This window comes from Gossypium hirsutum, chromosome D09, assembly GCF_007990345.1.
Source record: "Gossypium hirsutum isolate 1008001.06 chromosome D09, Gossypium_hirsutum_v2.1, whole genome shotgun sequence".
NCBI classification, from domain to species: domain Eukaryota; kingdom Viridiplantae; phylum Streptophyta; class Magnoliopsida; order Malvales; family Malvaceae; genus Gossypium; species Gossypium hirsutum.
This window is the reverse complement of record NC_053445.1, coordinates 27145059-27168687: the sequence shown is the minus strand read 5'-3', so window position 1 is coordinate 27168687 and position 23629 is coordinate 27145059. Positions and strand designations below refer to the sequence as shown.

Below are 23629 nucleotides of genomic sequence, written 5' to 3'. Positions count from 1 at the left end.
CTCCAAACATACCAAAACAATCATTTTAGGTGCCTAACTAATGTACCCTCATTGATAACACATTTATATAGTCAAAACATATCAACAATGTATCATTCAAATCAAAGTTTAAAACATGTCAAAATCACTCAACTTAGCCTAGCTTATAACTACCTAAAACATCAAGCTTAAGTTTACATACACCTAACAAGCATTGGTTCAAAACAATATGCCAAATTATGGCTTCAAACACAAACATATATTTATATACTCAAACCAACATTCTACTTATAACTTTATTTACTCAAACACAATTTTGAGTTATGACCTAATGGGCCGTTATGGGCCTAGGGATGATCTAACGGCTCTATCTAGTGTGCAGGACACTGTTTTCGAGCTTAAAAGGTAAAGGTGACTGTAGCGTCGCAACACCAGGAAGTTGTGTCGCAACATCAAACTTTGAAGCCAAAATATCCAGATGTTGAAAGCAGTTTCATGACACCGGTCCCATGTTGTCGTGACATCGAGTGATGAATAGGAAAAATTAATTAGGGGTATTTTAGCCTACATAATGAACTTTAATAAGATTTTAGGTTGTTTAGAAACCCTAATTAGGTATGAGCATAAACTCTATAAATGGACATGTTAAGGGTTTGTTTAGTATTGCTTCTAAGAAGCACTTTTGGACAAAACATTCCTAAACAAACTACTTTTTTAGAGAAAAATTACTTTTCCTAAGCCAAATATTGGCCCAAAAGCACTTTTGTCAGAAGCTGCAAATTTTAGTTTCTCCCTAAATCTGCTTTTTTCCAAAAATCACTTTTGAAAAACATTCTTAAACTAGGCTTAAGCCTCATTTGAGGAGGCTTGGCCAAGTGAGCCGTTTTAATATTTTTTAGGTTTCTAGTTTAGTTTTATTTTATTTTCTTTTTAGTTTAGTCCTTTTTATACTTTTGTTACTATTTTAACTTGGATTCAATTTTCATCCAAAGCTTTAATATATTAGTTTTTCATTATTTTGTTGTTGATTCCAATAACAATCGAGGATATCTTTACAATTGTTAAAAGAGATTTTGCTTCTAAGCTTCAATCAATATCAAAAATGGATTTCTTTCCCTCCTCCTTACTTTTATTTAATTTGTTGTTTTGCATGTTATGTAACACCCCTAACCCATATTCGTCGCCAAAATAGGGTCACGGAGCGTTATCGTAAAAAGTTAAATTTAAAACATACATTTCAGATTCTCAACATAAACATGATATAAATCATTGATATACATGCATATCGTCCCTTAATCGAGCCTTTGAGGCCTTAGAAACACTTTAGAAATGGTTCGAGACTAAATCGGAAGTATTTGGAACATTTAAGAAAAAGTTTGAAAAATTGAACTTTAGGGGTCACACGGATGAGACACACGCTCGTGTCTCAGGCTGTGTAACAATCGAAATAAGGACACACAATCGTGTCCTAGCCCGTGCCTGTGCCTGTGTAACTTTCGAAGTTGGGTCACACGACCAAGCTACATGTCCGTGTGCCAGGCAGTGCAACTCTTGAAATGGCCTCACACACCTGTGTGCCAGACTATGTGCTAGGCCATGTAACTGTTTGACTTGTATGCCTTTAAAACCAACAGGGGACACACGGCTATAACACACGCCAGTGTCTTAGGCCATGTAGACATGAAAGTGGCCAAATCAAGCCATTTCCAACACCCATTTCAAGCTTGTACCTAAACTCAATTTGAACACATGACCAAGGTATCATAAACATACTAAAACATGCATAAAAAAACCAATTCAATAGACAATTTTCATACAACCAATATGCCATACAAGGCACCTCAATCACAAACAATCAAACATACCCAAACATATGCATATTTGGCCATATTTCAACCATCTCAAATTATACTATAACTTGACCTATTTCATGACAACATAAACTTACCATTTGTACCATTTCTCTCATGCATCAAAAGTACATAATTGGCACAAATCAACCATTACTAAAATGGTACCAAACAACAACATATATACATACCAAAATCAACATCTAAGCATTCAACCAAACATTAAACATAAGTCTATCTATACATGCCATTATAACCTTGGCCAAAATATCAAAAACTACCGATATATTTGTTGAATAGTGTGATAGATCTTCGACGAGCTTCCAAACTGATCAAGCTTCTGATTATCTATAAAACATGGGAAAAAAACTACGTAAGCATATCATGCTTAGTAAGTTCGTAAAACATGAACATAACTTACCATTTCAATGCATAACTTTAATTTTAAACATGATACAATCCAACCATAAGCTTAGCACAAGCCTAAGTATTATCAACAACACATGTTAGTGCATCAACTCATAATTCACTTGAATTAACATAAGATAGGTAATTATACATGATCAACATCACTTGAAATCATCAATTTCATGTACATAAACATGCTTTCATTGAACATTTCTTTTTCATTCCTTTCCATAGATTCAAGACATAATTTATTTAAATACTTACCATTCATTTCCTTTTCATGCCCGTTGAATCATTTAGAATAACATCGGATACGCAGGAAAGCTCACACGAAGTGTGCTAAACATATAGTTGTAACATTTCCTTTTCCTTTACCTTTACATTGTTTCTCACTCGAGCTGTGAAATGGGTTTGCTCACACAAGCTGACAATCAGAATGTAAGCTACACGATGCTACTCACACTAGCTGTAGAGTATCCCTAACAAATGCAGGACCTCAGCCATCGGTAGGACATTCAAGACCAGCACCCGAAACACAGTAACCCTAATAACATGTCATTTGTATTCTATATATTCCTAAGGTTCAAACGGGGCTCGAAAATCATCGTAACATTGTTGGATTTTCACCATTTATTTACATGATATATAGCACAATGACATTTGGATCAAAATAACATTAAATCATTATTTAAACATACAAACTTACATCGATAACAAAGACGTAGAAACGAGATCAATCCGAGGCTTTCGCTTTTCCCCGATTTAAATCTATTCGAGGTCTATCTTGATCTAAATAGATAAATTCAATTCATTTAATACTTCTATTATTCAATTCAGTCCATAATTCCTATTTTTGCAAAATTATAAATTTGCCCTAATATTTTAACTTCTTTACAATTTAGTCTTTAAGCTCGTAAATTGAAATTTAATTTCATCCACATTTCATGCTAGTCGAATGCGCTAGGTACCTATAGTAATTCATAGAAATCAGCATTTCAAAAATTTACCATGGTATTTTACTACTTTTACAAATAAGTCCCTAAATGACAAATTCGTCAAAAATCCCTTTACAAAATTTGTTTATTTAACAATAATGATTCATATTCTTCCATTAAACTTAAAAATTCATGCAAGAAAATTCATGGCAAAACCCTAAACCTTTAACATTTTGCAAATTAGTCCCCGGGCTAGCTAGATTAAGCTATAACAATTCTGAAAATATAAAAATCATTAAAAACAGAATCAAAATACATACCATGCAAGAAAAAATGGCTTGACTGAACCCTAGCTATACTCCCTTTGAAGAACCGGTTGAAGAAGAAACATATTGAAGAAGATGATGCCTTTTACTTATTTAATTTTATCTTTATGTACCTATTTACATTTTTAACCTTTAAAAATATTCATAATTTCAACAAAACCAATCCATGAACATCCACTAACTATATAAATGGTCTATTTACCATCTAAGTCCTGCTACATTAAAGTTTCATAGATATTTGATACCTTTTACGATTTAGTCTTTTTCACTTAATTAAGCGTGCAAACGGCAAAATTTCTTAACGAAATTTTTATATGACTCTACTAACATACCGTAAACATTAAAATAATAATAAAATAATAATTTACTCATCATATTTGTGGTCCCAAAAACACTGTTTTGATTTCACTAAAAACAGGTTGTTACATGTTAAATATGAGTTTAGGAATTTTTTTATTTTGATTCATGAGTAGCTAATGTCCTTAGGGAGTTTAAAAAAATAGATGTATGAATAATTAGAGGATGAACGAGGGTTGGAATCCAGGTTAGTTGGTTTAAATTATGTGTGATTAAACACTAGGGAGTGACGCCCCTAGGAAGAAATTTAGGATAAATGAGATCGAAAGATAAGTTTACCAAGTACCTCATTATTTACCCCGGTCAAGAAAGTGAAGCCAAGAGGTAAGCATTTATTTGTCGGTTAGTTAATTAGTTAGAGGTTGAGATGTAATAACTAGTTAATTAATAGCTAACTCAATAAAACTAGAGTTCTGAAGTTAATTAGGATCACTGAAGTGAGTTAAGCTCCTACATATTTTTATTGGATTATTTTTGATTGGTAATTGGTTGATTTTTAGTTTAATTAATTCTTAGGTTAATTAGATTAATTGATATTTATTTGATTCTTCGTAATATAATTTAAAATGATACTATTTAGACTTATTAGTGTAGAGGATTAATTTTGATTTAATTTAACCTCTCTTGGTACGATCCTCAGAATACTTTCCAAAGTGTTTCGCTATAACGCATATTATATACAATTTGACTTGCATTCTTGCAAACGCAACTATTTAATTAATCATCTATTTTGCTGCAGTATTTCTAGTTTAGACATTCACACATCTAGCGGTAGTCAACCATCCACTTTCTCCTATTGAGAAATGGTCCAATTGCTATATAGGACCCTTGGCAAATTGCTATTTTAATCCTCAAGTTTTTTGGCAATTAAAAATCAATAGCTATTGGAACTTTATAGTTTAGTCCCTATGCCTAAATTAACTATTTAATTGACAAAATTGATGGGTCAAAGATCGATATATTTTTATATTAACCCCGTAAATATTCATATTTAATATTTATGAACTTGGTTTATGAAAATAGGGTTCCGAAACCACAGTTTTCAATATCGCTAAAAAGCATACATTACAACTTAGGTGTGAATTTTTTATTTAAATTTGTTGTGAACCCTAATTTGGTTGTTTTGAACTAGATTTGGCACGTCTAATTTGTTAGTATTGTGTTGGTTTAGCGACAAGCAGTAGTGTTTGGAGCATGATTGCAAGACTGACTTTGCAACTTATTTTTCTGCATTTTTAGGCTTAAATCTTGAGATAGGAAGAAGATTTTTGTTGATTCGTGCATTTCTAGACATATGTCAGGGAGATATAGCATGTATGTCTCGAAACAAAGAGGGTAAAGTCTCAAGAGATGGCCATGTGTCTCAAGACATTCAAAGTCGATAGTTAAAATTAGTTTTACAAGTTGTAAGTCTTAATACGTGGAACTTATGTCTCAAGATAACAAACCATGTATTTATTCACTGGCTCAGGTATAAGGACCTAACTACTAAATTTTGTATTTTGGGCTCCCAAATGTCGTCTTAAGGCGCTTTTGAACTCAGTTTTCATTTGTAATGAAAATAATTGCCTGTAATTAGTATTGTCATGTTATGGTCCGTGCTTTTACATGTTTTGAGCGGAAATTAGCTAATGTATTACGGTAGAAGTATCTAAAGGTTCTTTTTTATACAAAATCGAAAACTTAGGATTTTGTATGTTGAACTTTAATATGAATGATCCTTAGTACTCTTTACCTATAATTTTATCTTGATAATCAAATGTCTATAACTAAATTAATAAATAATAAAAACTTACATTATTGTTGTCATATATCATGTAGTTTTATAACATATTTCATATTAGATAAATGGAAATTATTGAATACTAATTTAATAATGTAATCTTGCTGTTAAAAATAAGTATAATATATTTTATAACTATTCAAAATTACAAAATATATTCCTTTAGTTTTTTTTTATACTAAATATCATCTGAGTAAATAAACAAAAAAAATTAAATATTAGGAGAACAACTTACAAAAGTAGAAAGTAAATTTATTTCCTTCGACATTTGTTTATATTCTTTTTTACTAATAGTAATATAGTCATATCTATAAGGTCATGCAATATGCTAATGGGCCCTAAACTGCACTTGCTTTGTTTTAATATATAAGTTGAAATTTTTATTATTTATTTATTTTTCTAGGTGTAAATTCAAGATGTTTTCATGGTAAAGGATTATATGAAACTGTGATTTTACATCATCCTTATCCCATTCCAATAGGAGAATGACAAATCATATTTTTCCTCCTGATTTTTAGCATTTTTTAATTAGATTTGAATTTATTCAGTAAGAAAAAGTTAAAAATTAGGAGAAAAAATCTGATTTGTCATTCTCCTATGGAAAAAGGATAGGAGTATTGTGGAATCACAGTTTTATACAATTCATTCTCGTTTTTAAGTCACATTTGATCCGTAGCATTTAAAAATAAAATTTTTCAATAAGTGCATTTTTCAAAATTCAAATTTGTGTTCTCATAATGATAAATGGTTAAAATTCAAGGAAATGAATTAAAAACAACATCAGGTTAAATATTTCCTTGGATTCTTCAATTACTTGAGTGAACGGTGTTACTATTTTTACTCCCTCACTTTAAGTTTGGCCTTTCATTTTAGTTTCTATTTAATTTATTGTTTTCTCTATATATATACCCAAAATACTAGAACAATATTTATAGTTCCTTAACTTTTAATTTAGCTATTAGATAGTGATGGGTATTTTTGCTCGCTCGTTTGTGGTCATATTCTCATGTATTCTACTTTTGAATGGTTTTATAGCTGCTGATCATCATGTTATAGAAGGTGACAAGCATTTGCTTCATCGTTTAATTTTAAACAAGGACCAGGAAGATGGTCAAGAACATGAAGTACATAGAAGGTCTTTAACACTTGGTCTTCTTGGTCTTGCTGCTCTTGGTGGATTAGCAGCTAGACATAATGCTGGTGGTGGTGGTGGAGCAATTGCACATGCTACTGCTGATAGAGCAGCTGCTGTCCATTCTGCTTTTCATAAAGCAGCTGCACAAGCTGCTGCTGATGGAACAGCTGCTGCCCAATCTGCTTTTCGTAAAGCAGCTTCACAAGTTGCCTCTGATGTAGCTGCTCGAGTTACTGGAGGCTTAAAAGGTGGCATTGGTGGAGGTAGTTTAACAGGTGGAGGAGGAGGCAGTTTAATAGGTGGAGGTAGAAGCAGTGTTGGAGGTAGTGCTACCGGTTCCCTCAGTGGGCGTGGTGCTGCCGTTGGTGGAGGTGGAAGCAGTGTTGGAGGTAGTGCTACCGGTTCCCTCAGTGGGCGTGGTGCTGCCGTTGGTGGAGGTGGAAGCAGTGTTGGAGGTAGTGCTACCGGTTCCCTTAGTGGACGTGGTGCTGCTGTTGGTGGAGGTGGAGGTAGTGTTGGAGGTAGTGCTGGAGGTAGTGTTGGAAGTGGTTTAACGGGTGGAGGTGGATATGGAGGTAATATTGGTGGAGTAAGTTTCGGAGGTAGTAAGGTTTTTGGAGGAGGAGGTGGAGCTTAGGTAATGTTTTCATCAACCATGATGATGGGGACACTATTGCACGATGCTCACAAATAAATCTGAACTACTCAAGTATGGCTGGACATCTTTATAGATATTTGTCATTCTTTTATTTGATCAAACGTCAATTTATATATTTTGTTAGATTATATATAATAAGATTTATGTAGTTAACCCTAATTACATTTTCTATGAGAAGCTTGTAAAGTTTATGATCCTAATTATATATAACAGGTTTTTAGCGGCGTTTTTTAGAAGCGCCGCTAAATGTATTTGCGACGCTTTCACAAGCGCTGCAAAAATTTCTGCTAATTTTAGTGGCGTTTTTTTCACATAAACACCTTTAGTGGCGCTTTTCTATAAAACGCCGCTAAAGAACATGACCTTTAGCGGCATTTTTTCACAAACACCGCTAAATGTCATGTTCTTTAGTGGCTCTTTTATTACAAATGCTGCTAAAGAACATGACCTTTAGCGGCGCTTTTACCAAAAACGAAGCTAAAGAACATGACCTTTAGCGACGCTTTTACCACAAACGCCACTAAAGAACATGACCTTTAGCGGCGCTTTTATCACAAACGCCGCTAAAGGTCATGTTCTTTAGCGGCACTTTAATAAAAATGCCACTAACTTTGGCAGATTTCTAACATTCATTTTCATCCATATGCAACCCTTCTTGTAACATGAAAACCAACCAAAAGCAGTAAATCGAAATGATACTTCAAATTCAACAAAAGATATATGATATAAATTGATAAATGAAGTATAATTCATATTATTTTTACAATAATGTTAAAAGTTAAAATGCTAAAAATATTTATACGATAATCTAATATGGCAGATTTTGTGACTGCTGAAACATCTTCATCATATTCTGAAGCTGTTGTTGGAGTTCATCGTACTTTCTGCTCTGCTCTGCTTCCCTAGCTGCTGTCTCTGCTTCCCTCACTACTACCGCTGCTTCCCTCGCTGTTGCCTCTACTTCCCTCGCTGCTGCCTTTACTTTAAGTTGTAGCTGGAGTTCTTCATATTTTATTTGAACCTCAGCTTCTCTCGATCCTGCCTTTTCTTTAAGTTGAGTAATTTGCTCAACTGTGCTCGCTTGCATCTGAGCCATCTGGTCTCTTAACCTCTGAACTTCAAGTTGAGCCTGACTTCCCGAAGGCATGTATTGCTGCGAGCTGGATCCAAAATATTGGGTTGGGTTAACAAAAGATCCTTGAAATCGAACCCGACCATACCATTCATGACCCAAAACTTTAGTAATAATCCAATTATCAATGTCGTAAATATGAACATAACTATCACTCGAAGCAATCGCTTCATACTCCACCTTTTTATCCTTTAGTTTCTCCTAATAAATAAATCAAATAGTTAGAAACACAATATATATTATAAAAACAAATGCAACATAACTTAACAATATTTGCATTACAAACAATGAATTAAACCATTATAAAATAAACACTATAAATATTTAAAGTAATTCAAATTTTATTAAGTAAACATACCATAATTTCTGCAGCTTCTGGAGTCATAGGAGATTCATCTTTCTTCCTATGAGTAATGTCAAAAAGTTGAAGGCGTCCAACTTTTTGACTGGATTACAGTTCCTACAATATACTAGTAAAAATATTATTTAATGGAAAGTAATAAATATTTGACACTATTAATAAATTCAAAATACCTCGGCCTCAGCTACACAAGCAAAACTTTTCGACCCAACTGTGTGAGTGAATTTCTGTTTTTGCTTGCTGCTTTTTCCAACTCGTTCACGATCCTCCATTATGAAATTATTATTACGTATATAGTAAATACTATAAACTGAAATAATTATAAGAGTTTGGAAGTACGTAATACCTCTCCTTTCTTTGAATTCCAAAATCTAACCGCATCTTCCCATTGGCACCTTAGCATTCCCGACAAGGCATTTCGCAATTTCTCTTTGAGGGTTGTTTCTGTCTTAAAATAATCTTTCTTTAAAGTACTTTATGGTCTCTCCATCTTTTTCCCAATGCTTTCTTGACATAATTATCTGAGACCTCTAAAGCAAACCTCACCTACAAAAAACACAAGTTTAGAAAGTAAATATAAATGAAACTTAAACCAAAGTATTATAAATTACATTAACGTTTTGTTACCTTAATATTATCGAGAGCTTGATTTTTGTTACTATCAAGCATTTCATGCCATGACTCGTAGTTGATAGGCAACATATTTGCAGTTCGTGCTATAATGCCCAAATATCCTGCTAAAAGTCGAGCTTTTGATCAAGTAGGCTGACCAAAACTGTTTCTACATACTTTGACACGCTCGACAGGATCTAAGTCATATAAATCTTTAAGTAGCGTACGTCCTCGACCTCTGCACGTCCCACTACTTTCAGTTGAGAAATGGTATATTATAATATAAGAATTTGAAAAAGAAATCAACAATAAAAGTCAACATGCATGTAAATTAAATGTAAAATTACTTTGAATTTCTGAAGGTTCGTTAGGTTTATTCGGAACATTCGAAGATCCAATAGCAGTCTGTTGTTCACTATTTGTTTCTTCCGAGTTTGGAGTATTTTGAATAATACTTAGATCTCACAATCTTCTTCTAGGCATTTTATCTGCAATATACATAAAATAGTTGAAAATTTAGTAACTAATTACAACAATAACAACACATATAAAATAGTTGAAATATTTAATAAGACCAAGATTTAAATTATGATATTACATATAATTAAAAAATCGTAAAATCTTACTACATCATAATTCGTAAATATCTTAATCTATATCCTGGCGAACCCATTGAAATTGTGTACTAGTACTAGGGATATTTTCGTTTAAGTTTTGTTCTGGAAAAGGCAAAGTTTTTGATCTGTCGTCGATGTCATCTCTACTTCCATTGCCCATGTCAAACAAATCTCTAGGGATGTTTCGGAGTACAACGTACCAACCCTCATTAGTTGGATCATTTGAGTAAAAAACTTGTTTCACTTAAGAAGAAAATACATATGGCTCTTCTATCAATTATTGTCCTGTGTGAATCAATCGAGAGAAGTTCACCATCGTAAAACCAAATTGATCTTGTTTAATTCCACGAGTAGTATTAACATCAGTCCAATCACCTTGAAATAAGACAACTTTCCATTTGCTGTAGTAATCCAACTTAGTTATGTCAGTAAGAAGTCCAAAATACTCCACATTTCCCTCAACAGGATTACTGTCCCTAGCACTAGCATAACTTGTAATTAAGGAATTAACAACTATTCCACAATTTTGAGTTCTCCTTAATCTCTCGCGATAGTTTGTATGAAATCTGAATCCGTTGATGAAGAAGGCACTATATATTTTAACCACTCTATTCGGACCTTAGGAAAGCCATTTAACTTCGTCATTGACATTCTTCCCACTTCAAACCTATTGAATTGAAAGTAAAATGAGTAATTATAAATGTTATGAGAAAACATTATTATTTGTCAATGAAAGCTTCAATTGCATACCGTTTGGCTTAACCATTCATGAAAATATTCTGTGAACAACTTATTGATCTCTCGAGGTTGTAATCTTCCGGAGCGCGAATGAGATCTCAAGATTTGTTTGTACTCACTATGTTAAAAAAAGGTTCACTTTGTTAGAAGATAAACAATTTATAATTGATGAATATTTATAAAATTCTAGAACTTACTTCCGTAATGGTTCCATTGAATCGTGGTGAAACAGAACATATCGATGTGCTTGTACCCACGATCTATCATCTAATTCTGCAATTTTAACTTTGTCGATTGGTTCTCAATAACTTTGAAACAAATAAGTTTTGGCGAAGTTATGATCAGTGAGCCCAACATTTCTACTTGGTCTGTTCAACATTTTATCAACATCTTCCAAACATCTTGAACAGAAAGTCATACATTCCTCTGCCAAGTAGCCTTCAGCAATCAATCCTTCAGAATAACGTTTGTTGCGGTAGTATGACTTCAATTTGGATAGGAACCTAAACACGATATACAACATTATCAAAATTTGTTACTGAAGGCATATAGGTGAATGAAGGAATATTTTACAAATAAATTAACACCTTTCTATGGGATACATCCATCGATAGAAAACGGGTCCACTAAGTATTGCTTCATACGGGAGATGGATTAGCAAGTGCACCATAATAGTGAAGAAGGAAGGTGGGAAGATTTTCTCCAAGTTGCACAAAGTCAAAACGGCTCGATCTTGTACTATCTCAAGTTCTTGAACATCCAAAACTTTGCCACAAATGACTTTCATTATATTAGATAGTTCAATTATACAAGACGTCACCTTTTTGGACATACAATATCGTAGAGCAACTGGCAGTAAATCTTGCATCAAGATGTGGTAGTCATGTGATTTTAAGGAATCTAGTATTCTATCTTTAATACTAAAACATCGAGATATATTTGATGCATAAGCATCTGGAACCTTGATATCCTTCAACACCATGCAGATCACTTCTTTCTCCATCTTTGACATTGAAAAAATAGAAGGCGGCAACCGATATTTCCCATTCGGAAGTGCTTGGGGATGAAGATCAGGCCGAATTCCCATGTGGACTAAATCAAGTCGACTCTGAAGATTGTCTTTTGATTTTACATCAACATTCAAAATTGTCCCAATGATGTTCTCGCAAACATTTTTCTCAATGTGCATGACATCAAGATTGTGTCGTAAAAGGTGATGCTCCCAATAAGGCAACTAAAAAAATACTTCTTTTTTCCATAAGTCCGCCTCATTAGGATCATGCTCTTCATCAGATTCATCATTTGATCTTCTATTTCTTTGCGTGTTCGGTGGTTGGTTCATCTTCCCATAACTAAAATTCAAATCTTCCAACATGAACAAGATTTCAGATCCACTGGTCTGCGAAGGAGCTTCTCTAAAATTTTCAGTATCGTCAAATAGAGAACTTTGAAATCTAAATCTATGATTTCCCGGTAACCACCAACGATGCCCCATGTAAGAAAACTTCTTCCCATTATATAACCACTGCGAACATGTTTGCGTAGTACAACAAGGACAAGCATAACGTCCCTTGGTACTCCAACCAGATAAATTGGCATAAGCCGAGAAGTCATTAATAATTCACATCAAAGCTGCACGTAGATCAAAGTTCTCCTTTCTCAGTACATCATATGTTTCAACACTAGCCCATAATTGTTTTAAATCTTCAATAAGTGGATGCAAATAAATGTCAATATCATTCCCGGGACCTTTCTCTCCAGGGATAATCATAGATAAGATAAGGGAAGATTGCTTCATCAAATCCATGGACGCAAATTGTAAGGAACAAGCATTACAGGCCAAGTACTGTACGCAGTGCTCATGATCTTGTAAGGATTAAATCCATCAGATGCTAGCCCAAGCCTCACATTCCTAGGATCGCTTGCAAAGCTTGGAAATTTACTATAAATGATTTTCAAGCTAAAGAATCTGCCGGGTGCCTTAATAATACATCATTGGTTCATCCATCATGGTGCCATGTCATAGACTCAACTGTCTTCAATGACATGAAAAGCCTTTGAAGCCTTGGTATTAACAAAAAAAATCGTAAAATCTTAATTGGCTTCTTCCTTGATTGTGCATCATTTTCATCTTCATTCCCATCATCTGTGTTTCTATTCATCCAACGGGATTGGCCGCATACATGACAACACTGCTGGTTTTTTCGATCACCCCAATACAACATGCAGTCATTTGAACAACTATGAATTTTGTTGTACCTAAGACCTAAATATTTTATCAATTTCTTCATATCTTTGCATAAATGAGGGATTTTTGCAAACAGAAACATATCTCTCAAAAACTCTAACAGTATTGTCAAAGAGTTTCCGGTCTACCCTTCCCAACATTTTAACTGAAAAAGACGAATACAGAATGACATTTTTTAAAATTTTGATCCTTTATAAAGTTCTTCATTCATTTCATTAAGTAACGCATAGAACTTCGCCGCTTCTCCATTTGACTCTTCATGAGGTACACTTCTTCCTGTTTAAATAAAAACATTTCCACTGAGATTACAATCATCGGATGCCACAAAGTCGGGTGGGAACGATTGGAAACCATGTTTATGCATATTAAATACATCCCGTAACATACCTTCCATGTCATCTTCTCTAACAGATCGATGGTAAGTAGTACGAGGATAAGATACATCCATCATTGAATAGGAAGTACTAGGTGTGCATTTTCCATGGAAAATCCATTTTTTATAACCTCGAATAAACCCATCAACAATTAGATGCTCGTAGACAACTTTATGACAATGCTAGTTAATGTTACCACACTTCTTACACGGGCAAAGAATCATATTCTCTTGGCTTGCATATTGAAATGCAAAATTTAGAAAAGTTTGTACTCCATTTCGATAATCGTTGCTTACCCTTGACAAATTCATCCAAAACCTGTCCACTTCTTAATTCTTGAAGTCTAAAGTTGACAATAAAGTACACGGGTAAGTTGTTCATTTATAAGTATAAATAAGTTATGTAAGTTATGATATGATATATATTTATGTATTATGTAAATTATGTAAGTTATGTAAGTTATGTATTATGAAAGTTATGTAAGTTGTGTATTATGTAAGTTATGTAAGTTATGATTTATGTAAGTTATGTAAGTTATGTATTATGAAAGTTATGTAAGTTGTGTATTATGTAAGTTATGTAAGTTGTGTATTATGTAAGTTATGTAAGTTATGTTTTATGTAAGTTGTGTATTATGTAAGTTATGTAAGTTGTGTATTATGTAAGTTATGTAAGTTGTGTATTATGTAAGTTATGTAAGTTATGTAAGATATGTATTATAAAAATTATGTAAGTTGTGTATTATGTAAGTTATGTAAGTTGTGTATTATGTAAGTTATGTAAGTTATGTAAGTTATGTATTATGTAAGTTATGTAAGTTGTGATTATGTAAGTTATGTAAGTTATGTATTATGTAAGTTATGTAAGTTGTGATTATGTACGTTATGTAAGTTATGTATTATGTAAGTTGCATATAATGTAAGTTGTGTAAGTTGTGTATAATGTAAGTTATGTAAGTTAAGTATTATGTAAGTTATGCAAGAAGCGTCGCTAATTCTTGATCTATAGCGGCGTTTCTAAATAAGCGCCGCTAAAGCCCAATCTATCACGACGTTTTTTAAAAAGCGCCACTAAAGAAATAAAAGGAAAAAAAACGAATCCGTTTGGCTCATATTTTTTGCGGTGTTTTACAAGAAGCGCTGCTAAAGCCCAATCTATTGCGACGTTTTTTAAAAAGCGCGACTAAAGAAATAAAAGGAAAAAAGAAGTCGTTTTGCTCAAATATTTTGCGGCGTTTTATCATTGATTGCGGAGTTTTTTTTAAGGCACCGCTAATTATCATTTATTGCGGCGTTTTTTGGTTAACGCCGCTAAAACTTAATCTTTGCGGTTTTTTTGTTAAAACGCCGCTAAAAACCTATTTTGCTGTAGTGAAAAGAATGTTTTTTTTTCCTTTTTGTATTATATATACTTCATTTGTTCTTTAAAGAAAGTTGTAAGGTAAATTATATTCTCAAAAAGAAAATATAAATTCAAATTTTAGAAACAATATTATTGGAAGGGATAATTGTAAACTCCTAGCATGAATCGTAAAACTAATATGATATCAAAATAAAAGTTGAATATTTGAAATTATTTTCTAAGAAACTCTCCATCAGGCTAGTAGAATTTTAAAAAATTTATTCACCTTGAAAGTATTTTTAAAAAAATATTTCTTATCGAGACTCCATCATGAGATTAATTTTAGTGTTTTATATAATGAAAAATGAAAGGATTTTAATTTTTGATTTGAAGTAAAATAATATCATCAAGTGAGTTAAAAAAGGTTGATATTGAAATTTGCAATTAGATACTTCGTGATGACTACGGAATTTAGAAAGTTTTTCTCGGTAATTCTCATACTTATGATAACAAGTCGTCTGGAAACTACATCATATATAGGAAATGTGTCACACTCGATTCCCTTTTTTTAGTCTCGAAATTTAGGAATAATTAAGGAGTTAAATTGAAAGAATCTATAAAATGATTTCCTTTATCAAGAATTTAGGAAAATTTAGTGACTGAATTGAACATGGTTGAGATCCAATTCTGGTTCAGTTGGATTAAAATCAACTAGTTTGTTAGTGGGAGACAAAATTATTGTCAATGGACGGTTTCTATATGAATGAAGACTGTGCATGAGGGGCTATAAATAGCTAAGAGGAATTCACCACAAATCCATCGTTTCGGGGTTCGCCACAAAGGCATTTCTTTCACATTACGCCACAAAGGCTATTCCTTAAAGTGCGCCATGAAGGTGTTCCTTTCTAGAGATTGACATAAAAGGCTATTCTTTAGAGTGCGCCACCAAGACGTTCTTTTCTAAAGATTGTGATATATGCACGGATGGGGTAAAATTTATTAAATTCCAATCACCAAAGCTACCAATTTCAGTCTTGGAAAATTAGTAGACTTACGATGAATTTTTTGAAGGGATCTTAGCATTTCCAGGTTAAGATTCTGCATTTTGTTTAAAGATCTATCTCTTAGCTTTGAAAAACATTTTGAATCACTCAATTTTTAGTTCGAGAGCTCAAGTTATGACCATTTTAGTGAAGACTACGCGAGCAGAATTTCTAAAAAAGATTATGACGGGAATAACGAATTTCAGGCTTTTAATTCGAGTTTAAATCATATTGGGGTAGGTTTTAGGCTTAATTTTTATTATATATGAGCCAAATATTGTATTTATCAGATATTATTATTTTATTATTTTATTCCAAATTTTTTATAATTATTAATTATTTTAAGTTATTTAGGAGTTTTATGTGAACAAGAAAGTTTAGTTTGGAACTACTTCTTGTTTAGATTAAATTAAAGTTCTAGTATACTTAAGAGTTTTATTTAGATTTATTTAGCTAGCCTATATATAGGCCTTTGCATTGTGCACAATTTAAACAATTCATTAGTATTCAACTTCTCTTTTGAGTTTATAAATTCTCTTTGAGTTTTCTTTTTTAAGAATTTCTATTGAGTTTCTTTTAAAAGAGTTTTAACAATCTTTTCAGATTTTGGGGATCAACTTCAAACTTTTTCTTGCCAAGTTTTCTATCTTGAATGGAAAATTAAAGCTAAAGGGGGTTGTGGATTCTTCGTGTTTCCAAGGCTTCTTAGGACTTCTACATACCACGTTCTATCTTTCCATCTATCTTCTTTATTTTCTTCTTTATTAATTCTATATCTTAGATTTCATCCTTCTAATTTTTCCCTCTTAATTATTTATTATTTTTTTCTTTAGTTTTATTTGACTTGGATTCGTTTGTGCTTTAGGTTGTTTCAAAATCCAAGTTTCTTTACGAACGTCTAGAGCCCTAAGTCAAACCTGCAACTTTGACAAACTTTACGATCCGCTTCCGCATTCATTCGTCTCATTCTTTATCATATTGCCGCAAAGACTATTCCTTAGAATGTGCCACAAAGGTGTTCTTTTCTAGATATTTCCACAACGACTATTCCTTACTTTGGTGTGTTCACGATAAGGATTGAACTAAATTCAAATTTTGTGAGGTTTGCCTCTCATCTCCCAAGGTCACACAGAGAACCCCATTGGGTAATTACCTTCCTTTAATTATTTATATATGATGCCATAACCCACCAGTTATGGTCTTACACGATATGGTCCTTTCCATTACGGTGCCATGGCCATTGACTTTTCCTTTCAGCGATTCGGGTTTTAAGTCCCGATTGACCCCTTTAGACAACTCTACAGAGACAAACTTAGACTCGTCATACAGTGACTTACTCTTATCAGACATATTTTATAACATTCTTTCAAGGTACACTCACACATTTCAATTATTCATATACAAGCATTCTTCAACCTCAATATTCACGCCATATACTTAGATCATAAGATCTTAGGAAATTTACGCATATTCGGTCCAATAAACATTCATTCTACAACTGAATCATTACTCCATACCTCTCTAGCTCAGGTGCCTCAATTTAATCACTTTCTCACAGAAGTTTCTAAAATACACTGCACATAAAAGAGTCGGCTTAGGGACTCACCTGATTTTCCCTTCAGCAGCTCAAACTCCAGATTCATACTTCTATCGATCAATCAACAACGACTACTGCTACAAAATATGGAAATTCATCAAGATTTATTCCCATACCCTCAGCCTTTTTATTCATCTCTAACACTGGGAATCCTCTAATAGGACCTTATATAATCCATTTTACTCGTTTTCCAAGTTTAACAGACTTACTCTTTCTTAGTATACATGCAAAGTCCGAAACCTTACCTTGCCATGGAGCATTCATAGGTAGAAGTCCAGATCTACAACTTAGCTTAAGTGAAAGAAGGAAATACTCTAAGTTCCTTTAGATCTAGACCAGAATACTTCTTGAAGAAGGAAGAGGAAAGACTCCCCTTTTTGTCAATCGGATTATCTAGATATACAACCTTTGTTCCTATGAAAGTTTGACACGTATCATAATCCTCTTCGATCTGCGGCACTCGTGGTTTACATCTATAAGGAAATGTGTATGAAAATTCAACATTATATATAATTATATATATGGGGTCCAATCTATCGGTCGTTCTTAACCATCATGTTAGAACATAATTAGGATCGTAATTACCCAAACTTGGTGCACAACCCAACATTCCTTAACACATTACCAAGCCCCTCATCTTTATAATTCACTTTTCTCTAAGACAATTCCTAACCATACTCCTATACCTATTACGCGCCCACTACTACAAGCCAAGAGTATCAGTTGGGCGGATAACATTTCACCTCTCAGAGTACTACTCGTTTTATTCGCCAAATTCAGATTCCGCCAGAATTGGGTGTTACATGTTATGTATGAATTGTAAACTTAAAATTTATAGGTATGTAATGTTTTGTTTTACGAACTTACTAAGCTTCATGTAAGCTTACCCTATTTGGTTTTCTTCCTTGCAAATTGTTGGACTCTTGTTGTCAATTAGAACATCGTTGGAGATCAAACTATCCAGCAGCTCTTTCGGTAGCGATTTATTTATTTTGGCCCGATTATAAGTGTCATGTAAATAGGGTTTTGATATGTACAAGTTAATGATGATATTGGTAATGTTTTGAGCCATTTCAAATGTAAACTTGTATTTGTTGTTTTGGCAACTTGAAATTGGTAGTATATTATTTGATGCTTATCCTCATCAATTGTTGTGGAATTGCCATTTTGTTTTGATAGTTTATGAAATTTTAGTTGATTGTGTTAGCCTTTAAAAACTTGGTATAAATGGATGATTTTGACATTTGGTATTTGTGGTCTAGTTGATGATTGAACAAGCTTGACAAGTTGGTTATGTTTTACTTTGGATGGTTGATTGTTATGCTTGAATTGTGGTGCCAATGAGAACATATTGGTTGGACATTTAGGTTTGATTGAATGTGTTTATATATGTTACATGTCTATCTATATGCATCCATAAGTTAGATTTTTAGATTGGTATGAAGTGATATTTTCAACTTGATATTTTTGACCATTTTGATGAAAGTATCGATACCAAACCATATAAACAGTTTCAAAATTGATAGAATTCAAATTTGGTATCGATAATTATACTTAGTATCAATATTTTTCTAATTTGTATTGATACTATTGAAATAAGATTGATACCTTGATTTTACAGAATGCCAAAATGGTATCGATAAATATTTTCATATCAATACTTGTTATAAAATATTGATACTTATTTACTTGGTATCGATACTGGTCTAAATTTTAATAGTTTAATAGTTTTGTCCATTTATTCAAACTTGAATTAAATTTTATAGTAGTTTAAAGCTTGATAGAGTTCTATTTTCATTCTTATTGGTTGACGCTTGTATAATTATGAATAGTTTATGGTTAAATTGAACAAGTTTATTCTGGTTTGTTTGTAGCATCTCGTAACTTGAGTTTGGTGACTAGATTGGGTATGGGGTGTTACACCCTAGGAAGTCATCTAGGTGAAAATGAACCCAAAATTGGTATTGCCTATTCGTTAACACCTTACCTTAATCCGGTCTGGACTGTGAGGTTGAGAGATAAGTAGTTCTTACCGACTCATTAGTTTAGTGGAGGATCGAGAGGTCCTGCTAGGTTAATGACTAGTTGATTGGGTAGAACCAGAAATAGTAGTTATAACCACTGAAGCAAGTTAGTCTTCCGTCCTTAGAATTGATAAAACCTAAAAATTATTTCCTCATCTTTATTTTCATGCATTTTAATTATTTTTATAAAACATGATTTTTCATCACCTTAGGAATTATCGTAATATATTTTAATTAAATTATTAACTAGATTTGTTAACATAGTGGTTAGAATTAGTTTAGTCTCGCCTCCTTGGGTACGATCCTCAGAGTATTCCAATACTTTGTTGTATAATACAAATTGACCCATATACTTGCAAAAACTGTCTAACAATAATATTTGATTACAGGATTTACACTCTAAAATTTAATACGTCCGGAGGTGGTAAAAAATGAAACAGAATTGAGAGGAACTTTGGTTGAACATTAGTTATCATATGAAGGAAACACCTTTGTGGTAGAACCTAAAAGAATGATATGTATGGATAACTTTAAAGAAATGGTATGAAGGTGATCTCAGGAATTTAAGGTCTTGATAACAGTGAGTGAAGGAGATGCCCCTATGGCAGATTGTGAAGAGACAATCTCTGTGATGAACCACATAAGGATAGTAGTAAGGTACGCATAAGATGGGCTACTCATGTGGTGTAACCTAGAGAGGCTCCCAATGGCGAACCATGAAGAACACCCTTATGGTGGACTCTATGCTCTATGACCGGCATATTGCATAATGTCCTTAAATGCAATCAGTAAGTACTAGTTGTATATGTAGATATAATGACAAAGTAATCATTCTGAATAAGACAGGGAATTAAAGAGATACTGTGAAACAACGAAAATGTATTCTGAAGATGAACTCAAGTATTGTACGCTAGAAAGGAGATATAAGTTACCTGTGTATAGGTCTCTTCCTAAAACTCGATGTACTTATGACCTAGTGATTGAAGAAGGAAGGTAAAGGCTCAAAGGCATTGGAAAGAAGGGAAGGGACTTAGAATAAGATATGGAAATGAAAACGAATCTAGGAATGGAAATTAAATAAATAATCCTTAGAGGAAAAAGTGAAAGATGAAGAGTGTTGAGATATACATTGAAACCTTGAATGCATCACGCAGATCTGATTCAGGTAATGAGGGTTGACTTACTAAGTTCTTTCTAACTTACTCTATGTGTTATGTTTCAGGTGGATCTTTAAAGGTCTTCACTTGGAGGGACGACACCAAGATTAGGCCAAGGGAATGGCTGGAAGGGTTGTTATGCATACAGAGCGAGCTCGATGGTAAGATTAAGCCTGAGTTATTACTTAGAAATCCTTTGCTCAAGGGAATTTTACAGACCAGGACATTAGTTAGCCCCAATTGAAGTTAAATTCTCTATGTATATCATTTGAACTTCTTAAGTGTTTGTACTTATTTATTCTATTAACAAAAAAATTCAAGTAGTCTTAAGTGATTGAGTTTTTGTTTCAGAAAAATTGAGTCACTTGTGTATTTTCTGGTAACACCCTAGATCCGGATCCAATTCATTGGATTGGGTTTGGGACGTTATATAACATAGAAATTACGTTCCTTTGTCTTGTTCTATAATTTCTACCATGTCAAATGATTAAGCCTAGATAAATCAAATCATCGAAACATAACATGCCAAGATTCATATACAAAATTATAATCAAAGTAACATGATTCATCAAGTCATGTTTTTTTTCCATTTCCATTTCAAAAATTAATTGTTTTTCCTGGAGAACAATAGTAAATTGACTTGGGATACACGAGAGGGTAATGCTCACACAAGCTGATAAACGAGACATTAACCAATACACGATGTTTCTCACACAAGCTTCAAAGAATCTACAACACATGCAGGATCTCAAGCCATCGATATGGTATCCACCATTGGTACATAATACCTGGAATTGTAAACACCGGTACATAGTGCTTGGAACTGTAACACAAGTAAATAGTAATTGGAATTGTAATAACCGACAACTAGTTCCTAGAATGCCCTAATGACATGTCATTTGTATCCTAGCTATTTATTAATTTCACACAGGCTTATCCAGATTTCTGAGGTCATCAGATGTTCAAAAATTAACAATGGTCACACCCATTCCGTATACCAACTTATATCAACGTAATCGTAAACCATGCCATACTTTACATTTCAATCCATTACTTTTCCATTTCAAACTTACTTCAGTTAATCACATAATTGAATTTACTTATACAATCACACACATAATTATCTAAGCTATCATCAAATATAATAACATAATACAAACTTACCAAAACACAGTAGTTACCAACATTTCGACGAAAACTATTCAACGACTTTTCCTTTCCCAAGATTATCAACCAACTGATACGTTTCTTGATCTAAATATAATAATTTAATTCAATTAACCAAATAAAATATCTTAAAATACTTAAATTCACATATTTGACTCTTAATCAATATTTTACACTTTTACCCCAAACTTTTGTCTTTTATTCAATTTAGTCTCTAAACTCGAAAGTTTCAAATCTATCACAATTTAACCAAATCAATGCTAGTCAAATTTTATATAGTCCTTATACAACTCATATTTATTAAATTTTCACAATAATTTCTAATAATTTTACTATTTTAACAACTTAGTCCTTAAACTTTAAAATCGACCAAAACCAATTTACAAAATAGTCCTATTTAACTATCAAGCTTATAAATCTATCATCAAACTTCAAAATAAAAATAAAAAATTCATCAATGGCATAACTCAAAACATTTAACAATTTTATGAATTAGATTAAGCTACAACAATCTCAAAAACATAAACATTATGAAAATCGGATTTCAAAAGGACTTACATGCAAAACAACAAGCTTGGTCAAATCTTTAAGCTTCAACAATGATGTTTTCATGTTTTTATTTTGGTAAGAAGACCAAATGAAGATGATAGCCCTTTTGTTTTATTATTTTAACATATTTTATTATTAAATTACTAATATAATAAATTTGTTTTTCACCTAAAATATACAGACAACAGGCCACTATAAGTTATAATGGCTTAGTTGTCATTCCAAGCCTTGAAAAAAAAAACTTTTTACCTCAGTTAATCAATATTAATAAATAGCAATTAAGTTTTCCAACTTTTATGATTTAGTCATTTTTCTTTAAGTAACTAACAAATCACTAAAATTTTAGGACCAAACTTCAATACACCTATATAGTAACTATTTAAATATTTAATAAAAATATTTACGAACTTGATATACTGAAACAAGATCCTGATACCTCATTTGACAAAACCGTTTGACTTTAGGGGCAAACCACTTGTACTTAACTATTCATTCAATTAACAAAAATTATCAAATCAAAATTCAATATAATATTATATTTTACTTATAAATATTAAATAATAATATTTACGAACTCACTCATCAGATTTGTGGCCCCAAAATCATTGTTTCCAACACCAATAAAAAATGGGCTATTACAACTCTTTCCCCCTTAGAAAATTTTATCCTCAAAATTTCTCACATAAAAATAGTTTCAATTAATGTGTTCTCATAGACTCTTTGATTTTCCAAGTTAATTCTGTCCCAACTAGCTTGTTCTCGCTTAATTCTGACCAGTATTACAAGGTTTTACATTTTCGTCCGTAAAAAGCTTTAAATGGTACCATTTTAACGCTAAACTGATAGTTGTTATTATAAGCGAATTTAGCCAACAGTAAATATTTTCCTAGCTACCGTCGAACTTGATGATACAACACTATAATATGTCCCTTAGAATTCGAATTACCCATTTCGACTATCTGTTTGTCTGTGCCAGAGCTTTGTGAAATTTACTCCAGAATCTAAAGGTGAATCTCGAATACATACAACTCAACTAGATTTTCAAGCGAGTAATCTTTTTTGATCGGAATAAAATTAGCTGATTTCGTTAGTCTAACAATAATAACCAAGATCAAGTCCTTCTTTCTTAGCGCAAAAGGTAGACCAGATGCGAAATCCATCATGACTCACTCTTATTTCCATTTAGAGATCATAACTGGTCGTAATAACCTGAACAGACTCGATGTTCAGCTTTGACA

The 23629-nt window shown here is 32.7% G+C and overlaps 1 protein-coding gene across 2 annotated transcripts; it reads left to right on the top strand.

Moving 5' to 3' along the window:
- The first annotated feature begins 6589 nt into the window (after positions 1–6589).
- Positions 6590–8466, top strand: LOC107892663 (glycine-rich protein 23). 2 transcript variants are annotated; one of them, XM_016817725.2, is made up of 2 exons: positions 6590–7482; positions 8252–8466. In XM_016817725.2, the coding sequence occupies exon 1, from the start codon at positions 6607–6609 to the stop codon at positions 7408–7410; it is 804 nt and encodes a 267-aa protein (XP_016673214.2). In that variant the 5' UTR covers positions 6590–6606; the 3' UTR covers positions 7411–7482; positions 8252–8466. The 2 variants fall into 2 exon arrangements, with proteins under 2 accessions (XP_016673214.2, XP_040957691.1); XM_041101757.1 differs by lacking the exon at positions 8252–8466 and having other exon boundaries at positions 6590–7096; positions 7163–7590.
- Positions 8467–23629: the final 15163 nt, after the last annotated feature.